The sequence below is a fragment of the Sycon ciliatum genome, chromosome 13, assembly GCF_964019385.1.
Source record: "Sycon ciliatum chromosome 13, ocSycCili1.1, whole genome shotgun sequence".
Classification (NCBI taxonomy): Eukaryota; Metazoa; Porifera; class Calcarea; order Leucosolenida; family Sycettidae; genus Sycon; species Sycon ciliatum.
In genome coordinates, this window is record NC_088655.1 from 18,748,796 (window position 1) to 18,762,356 (window position 13,561).

Below are 13,561 nucleotides of genomic sequence, written 5' to 3' on the forward strand. Positions count from 1 at the left end.
ACAATTCAGGTTGTGCGTGCTTCCCCTAGCTGCATCTCATGTTTGGCATTAAGTGGTCTTTGTAAAAAAAAAAAATACTTCGTAAAACATACCGGAAGCGGGTACATCTACGTCTCCAACATAAAAACGTCCATCTTTGGTCTGTCCCGCTGAACGGAATGCTTGGTCTGTTGCATTCTCCTTTGGGCAGCTGATTGCAAATCCAATATTCTCCTTTTGCTCCTGGAAGGGCTGATCAGTCTCTACAACCAGTGATGTCACAAGTCGCTCCATTGCCTTTGCAATCCTGGATAAATATGACAGAAAATTATAAATGGAATCATACATGTGCAATATGTACATTACCAGGCACACAAAAATAAACATCTCTCTCTATAGCAGGGGGAAAGATCTTCTTGCAAAAATAGGAATGGCACCAATTGAATAATGTGTCAAAGAAATCGATCGGGATACTTGAGTAGATCTATCTGACGGTCAGTGATTTATTGACACAATAAAAAGAGAGAGAACTATAATAATTATATGAAGTACCTTTTTGCTGGTGATGCTGCTACCACAGTTTCATTGGTATTCACTTGCAGAATGTTGTCGACAGTGTCCAGTATTGACACAGCAATCTTAGAAGCAGGACAATTGAAAGATGTGTGCATGAGTGAAAATTACACCAATCACACCAGGTATCGTAAATCCTCTACATTGATACTACCGAGAGAGACCTGTTTTACCCATCTTGCCACGCTCAGAAGGGAAGATTTTGTTCTTTCAATATATTTGTTCCGGTTGTGTTTTAAAATATTATTCATGAACTTGCTGACTATAGATTTCCCCATGTGTCGGAAAAGGCATACGGTAGTTTGTATGTAGTTAAAATGGCAAACAAAACAATGGGACAAGATACATAAGCATGGGACAAGATAAGCCTGGGGCAACATACGCAATGGACAACTAAGGCATGGGATTGTCTGATATGAACTACTGCTACAGCTGCCTGCTGATTGCTATTTGCATCAATCTTGAAGTAGCAGAAACATTCGCCAAGTTCGCAACTTCTAAGTTCGGATTCGCCAAGTTGAATATAGTTCTTTAGCAGGCGAGTTATTGGTATAACAAAGCTTACCTTTTGCCCTATGGATTGGTTGAACACCTCATCCTTACTGACAGCCGTGACCAGATTGAAGATAGCTGTCGAGGCAAAATCGATGTCATCGCTTGTCAGCTCAGCACTGTTGTTAGTTAAGTTAGCGACAGAGAGTGAGCTGCTCAGAACCGATTGCGGTTCGCTGGTGTTGAAATCAACCTGCATTTGTAGATAAACATGAGAAAGAATAAGACATGTACATCATTGCAGGGCAACTGTCACAGAGAAAATCAAGTTATTGTCCTGAGTGCAAGCGCCAACTTGTTAGTGTGTCACTTAGGCCACACCAAGTTAATTCTATGTTTGGAGTCGGACATTGCCTGGAAAAGGTACACGGGTGGGCGAAAAAAAACATTGGAAAAAAACAAAACCCGATTCTGTGTGTACAGGTGAGTAGGCCCAGCCATAAGTCTTGGAAAAAATAGTTAGTTTCATAGCTCGCACCTTCTACGCACCATCGCCTGGAATGCAAGAGCATCGAGAAGTTGAAAACCTCTGATCTGCCATACTGGCTAGAGAATGTTCGCCACAACAGGCATCGGTTGACTCGTCTCGGTTCTTCTTATTCTTCTTCTTGTTAATGAGTCGAAAAGGTACGCACGCGGTGACATGAAATATTATAAGAAACTTGGCGATACCTAATACTAGGCTAATAGGTATTTAAAAGTGCATGATTAGCCGTGTAACGGATCAAGGTGAAGCCCAGTCTTTTTACGAGGTTAATTTGTTTCCTAAATTGAGCCAGCTCGTTGTCATTGTTAGATTAAAAAATGATGACAAACCAAAGCATGCCTTCAATTACCAAAAACCGGAGTCTAATAACCGGAGCCAGTATATGTCTGAAGAGTGAAATGTGCAGAAATATTTGACCGTTAAGGTACAGCAAAAATCAATGGGTTTCATTGCTAAGAAAGTGATGCCATTAATAATAATTTCTTGCACTTAGACTATCAACCTTTTATCACCCTCAAACTTCAGTCATGAGCTGCAGAACTGCCCTTTACCTTTGAAAGTTTCTGTAGCTTTGCTGTACCTGGAGTTGGACAATCTGCGATATCTGGTTTTTGCCATGTTGCCATCACCAAGGATACATCGTGAGGGCGTGACGTGGGTATACACCGACGGGTTGCATAGCGGATAATACCATCAGTCAGTTCCACTGGGCACAGATGTGTTTCTAGTTCATTTGCAAAAGTCTCGGTCCAGTAAAACATTCCACGTCTTGCTCCATCAGTTACTTCTGGACTGCAAACATCTGTTAAGAAAAGTCACCAAAAACAGAAACTGCTGTAGATGCCATAATAATCCAAGCATAAACTTTCGTTTTAAATTACGTAATGTTTCACCACCGTTGGTATGAGCCAATCTTAAAGTTAGGAACCATTTTCAAACTCAGCCTTTATATCATGGATATACTTATCATTTGCACCAATACTACAGGGTTATCTATTCAAGTGTCAAGTCGGCGGAATAGCGCGAATAGGGCTGGCGAAATAGCGCGACCTCCAGTGTGGGAACAAACCCACTCCTGAAAAATCATTGCCGAAGTCGCAACCACTATTTTTAAAAGAGAAGGGCTAACAACTATTGCGCAGACTGATTTCCAGCCCCAAATTCTTACCATAAGAAAACACCTTCAGACTAGATGCTCTCGCTAGGCGTAAAGTTGATGCTGAGTTTTGCAGGGCGGAGGTAAAGTTGGCATTTAGGTTTGCTTCACTGCTGTTGCCCGATATCTCTGCTATGTAACCAGCTGGAGCGGTCATATCGCACCGTACAGTGATTTCAGTAGAGCTGCAGAAACATATCCACCAGGAAGATCTATCAAGTCTCGTCTCTGTACTTCTCCCTGCAAAATAACTTTATGCAGAGGATTAGATTTAAAAACACTGCTGTCGTGGAGAACAACTCATAGAGAGGAGGACGATATTTGGTCAAATTGTCATAATCTCGATAATTATGATAACATAGGACAACGGAATAGTCACTGGGAACGTCATGAACGTAATCAAATCGAATCTCGCTGCATCCAGCAAGTTCCAGTAAACAATTCGGTAAGATTTACACATACCTCTGTCCAACAGCCTGATATGAGGAATGAACTATTTTAACAAGTCTTCCCGGAATTATGTAGTCGACAATCTGTGAGGCGAGAGAGACAAAAAAAGCACAGAGAGTATTACGAAGCTTTTGAATTCATATGGTAAGCCAAGTGTGTATGCGGATGAAAGCGAACTCACTTTCATTCCATGTACTGCCTCAGTACTTCCGGCAGTTTTGGTGCTAAATTGCACATTTCGTATCGCAATCCTAGATTGGAAAGGGTACCCCGTAAGGAGACCATAGGTCTGTGGGGACTGCCCTAGAGAAATATGAATAAATGCTATACTATACGTATAGGATAAACCCTGAAGTTGAGTGTTTATTGGGAATATATTTCAGAATAAACACCGAGCCGTAGGCGAGGTGTTTATGAAAGAAATATATTCCCAATAAACACGAAGCTGAAGGGTTTATCCTACTTATACCGACCTATATACACACCACACACTCACCACACTTCCTGGGAGAGATTGTGGAAGCCATAATACAACAATTTCCTTCGCTGATAAAATACTTCAAAATCCACTGGCATCACCACACGTTCCGTACCTACAGGCTACACGTACCGACACGTACACGTACACGCTCATTTTTGATGTTTTTTACAAGAAAATTTCGAAAAAGCTGCTCTGATGCCGGTGTTCAACTGCGCATGCTCCCCATGACCACGTGCCACGTGCGAAGAGGTTTGCTTCCTCCACTGAGGAAGAAAGGACTAAATTTGTTGATGATGCCGTACCCGTTTCAACGAAGAAGGCCACCAGCACGTGGATCAGGGCTCTGGAAGATTATGCCGAGGAAAATCTGTTCCTTTGGACTTCAAATTGACACCTGTACCTGAGCTTGCCAAGCTTCTGGAAGGCTTTTACGCTGATGCGAAGCGGAAAAACGGCGAGCCGTACAAGCGGAACAGTTTGGTGGCATGCTGAGCTGCGATTAGTCGCCATTTGATTTCTCTTCGGCCCACTGTCAATATATTCAACGATGCGGAATTCAAGCAATCCAACAAGGTACTGGACGGTGTACTGAAGGAATGGAAAAGGTCGGGCCAAGAACCAGCCGTGGAGCACAAATCCGCCATTAGTTCTGGAGATTTGGAAAAGTTGAAGGAACATTTCGCCGATGTTCAGGACACACAGGACCCAATCAAGTTGTCCATGTATGTGTGGTTCATCAGTACAACCCACTTTTGTCTCCGAGGTGGCGAGGTCCAGGCTAAACTTGTGAAAAGTGACCTTGTCTTCAGCAGCCCAGACGGAAGAGAAAGGGTGACGCTTGCAACTGACTTCATGAGCAAGAATCACACCGGCGGTCTGAAGGGAAGCAGCTTCTCCTCAATTGGGTGTATCGAGGACCAGCGTCAAATCCGTGTCATCAAGAAGTACCTCTCCCATCTCCATCCCGAATGTGACAGAATGTTCAATCTTTACAAGCTTATGATAGGCCTACTCTCGCTGATGCCAGTGCTGCAGCTTCCGCCATTGATTGTAAGCCTGCCACTACCAAATCAGCTCCTGGCAAAGAAAATACTGTATTTTGTGCTTTGTCAGAAACTAGTGCTGCTGCTGAGTCTGTTGTGCCACCTGTGTCCCCTGGTGGAATTTGTGTTTATGGCTCATCGAATGTAACCATCAGCTTATCACCATATCCTCCTGCACGTGCTGCTCCTCCCAGAAACCCTCGCTTACCTTTGAAACTGAAGAAGAAGGTCAAGCCAGAGAATGATGAGTCTTGATTGCCTGCATTTTTGTTTTCTTTGATGCTGGTCTCTTTGTCTAAATTTTGCTTATGGATTTGTTCGGTTTTGCTGCTGTTTTGAGCTCCTGAGTCTAAATTTCCCTGTCTCATTTTGCTTGTTTTTGCTGTGGCTATTTCCATTCCTAAAAAAGCAGCATAATATCAAGTATTTTATTGGTTCACTGGTATAATATCAGGTATATTATTGGTTCACTGGTATAATATGAAGTGGAATATTCAATCACCGGTACAATATGTACCAGTACATACCTGGTGCCCTGTAGGGTGGTGAGTGGGGGTGTATATTAGCAAATTTGCTTTAGTTAGTGGACTCCACTTCTCAGTTTGATGGTCGCGGTTTTCTTGCTTTCATATACGAAGCCGAGTTTTCTTCTGTAACCAATAATTTATTGGCTCCATCTGCTCAGCAAAGTCTAAATGAACTGCAACCAATGGGTTGTCACTGGCTTCAAGGTAAATTTGGCTTTTTCTTATGTCGTTTTTCCAGGTGTTGCAGGTATTCCTAGGTCACTGTACAAAACACACCCTACCTGTGGTTTGAAAAGACCCTTGATTTCGTCCTCAGTTCCACCCAGATATCCACTTGGCAAAGTGAAAATACCCTGCAAGCCAATACGGGCCACACCTGAGGGAAATAAAACAAATAGATGAGGATGGATGAAAAAATGGATGAGAATGATAACATGTTATAGAAATTGTATGAGGAGGGGATTGTCAAGGAAATGTCACAGCCAATCAATAGCACAGTTGTAAAGAATTTTCTGTATCAGCCCCTGCGTGTGTGTGCATGTATTATAGTTCCAAACAAGGCCATTCTAGGAAGCTCGAGGTAGTGAGGTAGTGAATGCTGCTGTCTGATGATCGCTCCGATGCGTGAAACTTTAAATTACAGCTAACACAGCCTTTCGCCTCTGTGGTGTGTGTATTATGGTTTCAACATTCTTCTACTCAGGTCGAACATGAATCGCAAGTGGGACAGAAGCTAATCACTTGCATTGTTTCACTTGGAAATTCATCAACAAAAGAAGTGCTAACTTAGTATATGTACCTTGCACGGTCAGTTGAAACTGCCCTGTGGCCTTATCTACTGTATTGTTCACAGAACATTGATAGCCACCACTGTGACAGCTTTGAAGATTTGATATGACCAGGATATATGTGAACTGGCCATCATCCATTGGCGTGAAATCCGGACAGTTACTGCTCGGCACAGACTTAACGCAGTTGCCATTGTTATCCAACCTACACCAGCTTGGCTTTGGTTGCGGATGACCAGTGTATGTACATGGAACTGTTAGCGATGAACCTTCAAATGACAACAGAGTCTTGGGTATGGGAGGGTTGATAACAGGTGCGACTGTATATTTGGAAGACATAATAGAAAATTACAGAGTCAGCTGTGAATTCAACCACTCCAGTGATAGAGTTTTTCTCCAAAAGGTATAACACCTCAGAAAAAAATGAAAAAAAAAATCGACAGGCTCGCTTACCAAAGAACAACCTCAGACAAGAAGGGACATAAATTGCTATTAAACCTTTGAGAGCCGACCCATACTTGAGTGTGTAGAGATTTAAACAGGCTGTAACTCGGCCAAAACTAGCTCAAATTCAACGATCCAAATATCTACGTCGAAGAGAAAACTCTCAGCGTGCCGTAGAACCGCGAAGCGCTGCGATCAACGGTCCCTGAGATAAATCGCTCGTAAGTTCAGCCGCGATCGCGGCAACTTGAAAAGCGTGAAGTGCAACGCAAAAGTTGAGAATTTTGAGACTTTTCCTCACGCTGAGTTACTCAAATTTGCGTGGGTTTCACTGGTAGTATTTCCAAGGGTACACAGCGAAAAAATCGAAAACTCTGCGATCAAGAAAAATTAAATTGCTGGAGCAGGACGAAATTGCACGCATTTCAAGCATTTTTCGCTGCTCTCCGGCGCTGGAGATATGAAGTCCTGGTCATCATGCGTAACCTTAGTCTCTTCCTCTCGCGGAGACCTTTCCATGAAGCCCAGAATTGTGAAGATTGAGTGAGTAGAACTGAAGTTACGTCCCAAACAACATGAAAATATGCAGAATTTTGAAATTTCCAATCGGCTCTCGAAGGGTTAATAATAATAATAATATTAATAATAGTTACAGTTCGCATGTCACTCATGGAAGGATCCATGGGCTTAACGCATCTGTCAACGAAATCCAGGCAGAAGAGCCGACAAAAGGCATCTCATTATTGTTAGAACGTATCGCAGTAAGAACAACTACGCAAGCGCAGCACATTTTTCCACAAGCATCAGCCATTCTTTCTTGTCTAGAGCCAGTTCAAAACAGTCAGAAATATCAATATTGGCGTGCTTTAGATTATTTTTAATATTGTCAATCCATCTGAGATGGGGTCGGCCACGTGGGCTAATAATAATAATTCAAAGGATGAGTCCGGGAAGTGAACTGCCTGAAAAGAAAGAAAAATTGCCAGACCCACCAGGACTCGAACCCGGGACCTCCATGTCATGAGCAATACTCTAAACACTGAGCTATGGGACCAGGCTGAGCCTAGAAGGCGCTGACAAGATTTCACTCCAAAGACAGCCCACAACACTTGCCACACAGACTGATGGCACTTGGGTCTTTTTTCCCTCCCCAGGGGAACAACCACGGTCAGTTTTTGGACCCTACCAGAAGAGAAAGAAAGTGATTAATTTTTTGAAAGGATTGGAAGAACTTCAAATTCAAAGGATCAGTCGGGCCTGAAAGAGAAAAAATTGCCAGACCCACCAAGGACTCGAACCTTGGACTTTGCTTGTCATGAGAGATCCGCTGCCTTCAGGTCGTGCCGAATCTTACCTATCCACCTAAATGATGGACGGCCACGGTTTTTTTATGTCGTTTGTGTTCATGGACATGCTGTTGAAGAATTTAATTTCCAATATCTGATTATGAAGAAGAGGTAGGTGCGACTTCAGCGATAGTTGGGGAAATGTGTGCCGACCGTTCAGCGACACTGATTCACGCTGCTTTCTGGTGTTTACGAGGTGTTTGTCGCGCTGGGAACGGAGCGTCTCTGAAAGTTTGTATCTCTGGTGATGTTTGTGCCTGGAGAGCACTGTAAGTGGCGCCCTTCAGGCAAATCTTCCTCAGCCTACTCAAGCTCAACTGATGAGGGGTGAATTCCCTAAAACATTGTGTATTGAGCAGGGAGTGGTGCTTTCTTGTAGGTTTGCCGAGTGGACGGCTCGATGGACTTCTCGTGTGCTCTGGATGGCAGTCGTGAGTCAGTCAAGTGAGAATTCAAATCGGCAGGAAAACCACGAACTCCCATGTAGGGAGCAAGACACACTTCCCCAAATATCTGAATATGTAAAAATAAAATAATTATTCATACAGACGTTGATTGTTAAGATTTCTCACACCATTGTAAGATCATGGAGCCTAAATTACAACTTGATGTCCCAGAAACGAATATTCAATGTGAAGAGGAGCATGAGTGACGATCTTACTTTTGACATTCAACTTCACTTGATTGGCTGTGACCACTCCACCAGCATACTGATCTTTGTTACTGGCTTCACACTGATAAGTGTCAGGGTCTGTAACCTTTGTTGTGTAGATTGTCAAGATGTGATCGCCTTTGTGGAAAGAGATGCGTCCAACAAGGTCATCCTTCTGTAGAATCTGCAAGAAGAGATATGCAACAAAATATCGCTTCACTTACATGTACACCTCACTAATCTGAGTTCTACGCACGAGGAATGAAAGAGATATTAAGGTTGAACCTCTTAGCACAAGAAAGACTCTACCGAATACTACAATTTCTTAAGGCCACCTAAGGAGTGTCAGGAATTAAATTTCAGGATTTTTAAATCCCTCATTCTCATATCATCTGATGCGTAACCAGGTTATATTTGCGCTCCGTTTTAGCCATTTGTGTGCATTCGTGGGCATGTGTTTGATCGTGTACTCCTGTGACCAATCAACATTTTGAATGTAGAGAACACTAATGGAAAGATTCCGAAACTTCTGAAGAGAGCTACAGTAATACTGATGAAAATGATTCCTAATTTTACAGAAAAGAATGGCTGAGGAATGTATTGATTAGTACTCAAGACTCATTATAATTATAATTATATATACGACACTTCACTCCCCTGAGTCTTTTGTTTATTTATTTACGGATTCTCCAGAGGTAAATGGATACTTATCATGGGAGTGTCACCAAACCAATAAAATAATGAAAATAAAATTATGTATGGAGCGCAAAAAAACTCAAAATCTGAGATTTTCTAAGTCAAATGAGAGGAAGAACAATAGATTGAGAACCAGAGGTGCTAATAGAACACTGGAAAAGCACTAAAACAAAATAACTGCAGTAGAGGATTTAGACTATATTGTTCAACACGTGTAACTAGGTATGCCGGAAACTGAGAAGCGGTAAACTTCATACAGCTTCCTTACCTGGCGATTAAATAGCGTGGCACTATCGAGTGAACGTATATCAGCAGGAAGTTTATTCCAAGCAACAGCGATAAGGAAAAGGAAGGATTTAGCGAAGTAATTGCCAGTTGGTGGAAGGACAAGAGACTTGGGGTGCCGGGAGGATGATGAAAATCAAAATTTGAAATCAAAGAGAACAGAAGAAAAGGTGTAGACAATGTGGTGAAAATAGCATAATAAATGAAAGGATCTGTAATCGCCATTTCATAGCTTCCCAGCCTGCGCGCTGGTTAAGATTTTCTTTTGGAGTCATCCAATGTGGCTTCCTCCCTAATTTAGCGGCAAGATATCCTCTGGCTGCAGATGCTTGGAGCCTACTCATACTATCCTGGTCTTGGACCGTCAGAGAGGAAAACCAGACGGGGATAGAGTACTCTAGAGTAGGGCGAACGTATGACTTATACAAGATAGAAATGATCGATGGAGGAAAGAAAAGAGCCATACGACTAAGCAAGAACACTCTGCTACAAAATTTAGAGATAATGGAACGAATGTGCGCAGGGAAATCTAGGGAGGGGGTTATTATGACTCCAAGATGGCGATGAGCCTCAGGTCGACATATGCTAGCTTCATTCATCTGAACAGTTCGCTCTGCTGCCGTGGTCCTGCCTGAGTGGAATACAATATGGGCGCACTTACGTACGTTAAAACTTGATCCAGAATGTTCAGCCCAAGAGATACACGCTGCTAGATCAGTCTCATTCTGAGACAAATGAGCCGTAATTGTGGTAGTCGGTGGGGAAATGCACAGCATGTTGGAGTCATCCGCAAAAAGGCTCAATGTGTTGGTAGTCACTGTTTGGATACTGTCGATCAGTTTGTTAAATTGGAGTGGGCCTAGATGAGAACCCTGCAGCACTCCTTCCCCCAACGGATGTAGGGATGAAACTTGATCACCAATTTGAACATGAATAGAGCGTCCACAGACAAAGGATCCGAGCCATTTGACTGAAGATGAGCAGAATGAGGAGAGAAGATGCAACAGGACAGAATGGCTGGCTTTATCGAATGCCTTTGATAAGTCCAGGTAGAGTCCGTCGCACAAAGCTTTGCTGTCAAAGGCTCTTCTTATTGAGGACGTCCTTTGGACTAGTTGGTCAATGGTAGACCGCTGCCGGCGAAACCCGAACTGGTGCGTACGGAGGAGGGTATTGACCTCCACAAATGTAGTCATTTGCTTGCTCATCATGCTTTCGAACACCTTCGCAACTCCGTGGAGCAGGGAAATGGGGCGATAAGAGCCAGGACTGCCTTTGCTTCCTGAACCTTTGTATACTGATAACAATAGAGGTTTTCCAATCTGATGGAACCATGCCAGAGGTGACACTGAGGTTAAATATAGCTGTTAGTGAATCAGAAATACTGGGAGCTGTTTCTCGAAGGATTCGATTAGGGAGGGGTCCAGACGTGCGTTTGTACCGGGGAAGGTGTGATAGAGTCCAAAGAACACTAGTGGTACTCAATTGCTGAAATTCGAAGGGTTCGACAACCGTGACTGTGGGTAGCTGTGTGCAGTCCGGGGGCTTAGAAGGAGGTGAAGAATACTGAGAGAATAGGCGAGCTAGCAAGTCAGCCTTCTCTAGATCACTTGTAGCCGTCAAACTTCCATCTGACAGATCAGGAATCGGAGCCCGAGGCTTAGTAAGATTGCATAGTTGTTTGGCTCTCTGCCACCACTTGTGTCTGCCACGGTTTTTCTCAAGACCGGCTGACATGTTAGCGTAAAAACGTCGCTTTGCTTTGCGAATTTCGGCAGTGAACGCATTCCTTGCAAGGCGGTGGACTACCCAGTCCTTTGCTCTGCCAGATTGTTCAGCTGTAGTAAAAAGGCGGTCACGGTGTGTCGACGGAGACGGTGGTGTTTTGCACAGAACCAATGGCGGTTGTTGCGAGGATGGAGGGCTTGTCTCTGCGGTACATACTACTTTACCACTTCTTCAACTTTGTGAGACCACTTTAACCAAGCCTCTTCGATACTAGTCGATGTTGTGACTGATCTGAGTAGGTTAAGATTGGCAATGGCATGATTGAGTTCATTCCAGTCTACCTTTGAATAATCGTATATCAACGTCGAGGACCTAGGGCTCGCTGCGTGCTTCTGTTTCGAGTTATACTCAAAATCTACAATCACAGGGCAGTGGTCTGATACTGGAGGTAGTACCCACTGGTTCCTAGCTGCTGTTGGGTTGGTAGTTGCGACAAGGTGCAGAAGAGAAGAGGTTTGTCCAGCTACTGAGTATCGAGTGGGCTGGCGAACCAGTTGTGTAAGGTTTTTGGAGTCAAACACATTGGAAAGATGTGCTCCAGCAGGGCTATTGGGATCAGATGGTAGCCAGCAGCTGAGCCGCGCATTGCAGTCACCAATTACTATAGCTGTCGCTGCGGGGTCTTGAACTAGCTCGATGCATGCCTGCAGGTTGCGGGAAAAGTGGGCAGGGTCCTGCCATGGGGTCTATAGCAACAGAAGAGAATGGTACGACTGAGGCCAGTGAACAGTTCAACACAAATAATTTCTACACTGGGATCGCTAGGCTGCAGGTCTGTCCGGAGTCTGCTACATACTAAGCTCTGTCTCTGACATTGAGCACTCTCTGCAGCTCGGGGATCAACGGATTTGTTACGAGACTTCACTAGACATCATTTTACTATGTTTTATATTTAGTACATGAGTGAAAGTATAGTACTCACCAGCCCATTAGCAAACCAGGTTACTCTTGGTTTAGGAATACCATACACATTGCATGTGAATTCAACCGTCTGTCCTGCCAATACTGCCTGATTCAATGTTGGCGTTAGCACCATTGGTGGAACTGCAATCAAAAGGAGAGAAGCAGAGCAAAAGGATTGATGGGCCTCCAATCTGATGCCAGATATGTGAAAACTTCAGTCAGGTGCCAACGGCATAATAGTAATTGTATTTAATAACATGAAGTTCAGTCACAAACTTGGGTACACGGGTTGTCATTAGAATCTCTTGAGAGAGCTTTTGCACAGCACACAAATACTTCTCTTCGATTCGAACAATATACTGGGGCGACAAGACAGCGTGCAGAGCCCAACTTATATCTGAACAAAATTAACTTCAACATGCGTAGCAATACAGATACCGTATTTCCACAAATAGTAGGCCGGTCTACTATTTTTTCAACCTCGTCCTAACCCGGCCTTATAATCGAGGACGGTCTTGTATTCGAGGACGGTCTTTTATTCTTTCAACCCAGTTTGACCCCCGGTCTTCTATTTCTCGCCACACAGTTTTACCCCCGTACTTCCATTTTCTTCTACACAGTTTGAGCACGGTCTTCTATTTTTTCCCACAGTTTGAGCACGGTCTTTTATTTTTAACACAAGAACAAAGACTCATTTAGTAGGCCCGGTCTTCTAATCGGAGACGGTCTTTTATTTTTTCAATCGCCCCCTGCCCCGGCCTTGTATACGAGGAAGGCGTTGTATACGAGGACGGCCTTTTTGCCGTAATACGGTATCGTCCTATGACCTCAGCAGTGCACTGCACTAATCCAGCGTATGTATTAACCTAGGCCGAACAAAGTGAGTGCCACCATAGACCCAACATACCAATATCTCTCTGATCAGTTATCTCTCTACACTCCTTACTATAGACCAGGATATTTGCTGATGCGTTCGTTGGCTGATGGTGAATACACACTCTCTACGACACAATCGTACTGTCCATGGTTCTTATCATTACTCACAGACAGAAGTGTCAATGTATACTTGACAGCAAAACTGCGTCTCATGCTCAGATCAGCGTTAGTAAAATCTGTCTGAGATTGCAGTGATGACGGGAGCTAGGAATAGTCTCAGCCACACCATTCATGGTATCTGTGAAGTAATCTAAGCCCGTAGTGAAATTGTTCTTTGCTTCACTGCCGCTTACTTTCTCCTCATCTTGGTCCTTTAGTCAAACTATGTAGCGAAACTAAAAATATTGCTTCAAATTGAACGAATACTGGTAGGCTTTTTTTTTTTTTTTTTTTTTTTTTTTCATTTTCCACTCAAATGGCAACCAGTACGGCAACAACAGCGAATTTACCTTTCACATACAGAATATATCCCCAA

General features: G+C 43.4%; 1 protein-coding gene across 1 annotated transcript in view; it reads right to left on the reverse strand.

Annotated features, from left to right (window-relative positions):
* Positions 1-13,561, reverse strand: part of LOC135829246 (uncharacterized) — a 54,502-nt gene that overhangs the window by 6,533 nt on the left and 34,408 nt on the right. The window contains exons 14-23 of the mRNA XM_065341649.1: positions 12,170-12,291; positions 8,488-8,662; positions 6,048-6,356; positions 5,530-5,624; positions 3,210-3,280; positions 2,760-2,932; positions 2,143-2,393; positions 1,118-1,297; positions 532-617; positions 93-286 (exon numbers count right to left, since the gene is read on the reverse strand). Coding sequence (XP_065197721.1) covers positions 93-286; positions 532-617; positions 1,118-1,297; positions 2,143-2,393; positions 2,760-2,932; positions 3,210-3,280; positions 5,530-5,624; positions 6,048-6,356; positions 8,488-8,662; positions 12,170-12,291 — 1,656 coding nt within the window. The remainder of the gene's footprint in view (positions 1-92; positions 287-531; positions 618-1,117; positions 1,298-2,142; positions 2,394-2,759; positions 2,933-3,209; positions 3,281-5,529; positions 5,625-6,047; positions 6,357-8,487; positions 8,663-12,169; positions 12,292-13,561) is intronic.